This window comes from Eimeria mitis, genomic scaffold, assembly GCF_000499745.2.
Source record: "Eimeria mitis Houghton genomic scaffold, Emh_scaff1281, whole genome shotgun sequence".
Classification (NCBI taxonomy): Eukaryota; Apicomplexa; class Conoidasida; order Eucoccidiorida; family Eimeriidae; genus Eimeria; species Eimeria mitis.
Genome location: NW_013568576.1, coordinates 3818 through 4168, shown reverse-complemented (window position 1 = coordinate 4168; position 351 = coordinate 3818). Strand labels below are relative to the sequence as shown.

The 351-nt window shown below is 61.5% G+C and overlaps 1 protein-coding gene across 1 annotated transcript in view; it reads left to right on the top strand.

Annotated features, from left to right (window-relative positions):
• EMH_0033670 (uncharacterized protein) overlaps positions 1–351 on the top strand; it is a gene marked incomplete at both ends in the record, with an annotated part of 11329 nt that overhangs the window by 7450 nt on the left and 3528 nt on the right. The window contains 1 exon segment of the mRNA XM_013494779.1: positions 79–351. Coding sequence (XP_013350233.1) covers positions 79–351 — 273 coding nt within the window.

Here is a 351-nt window from a genome sequence, read left to right as displayed (position 1 = left end):
AGCAACAGGAAAGCGGCGGTGCAGCAGCAACAGCAGCAGCAGCAGCAGCCGGTGCTGCTGCTGCTGCTGCTGCTGCAGAGAACTCAGATGCCAGGGTAGCTGCAGCAGCAGCAGCGCTACGTACTCTCACCGATTTGCTGCCGTTTCGTTCAGCAGCAGCATATGCTGCTGCTCTGGCTTCAAGGGGACTTATCCCCTCTCAGCAGCAGCAATGGCAGCAGCAGCAGCAGCAGCAGCAGCAGCAGCAGCAGCAGCAGCAGCATGGCAGCATCTGCTGCGCCGATTGCGTTGCGCGGCAGCAGGGGCAGAGGCTGCTGGTTGGCTTTGTATCTCCTGAACTCGCGCTGCTGC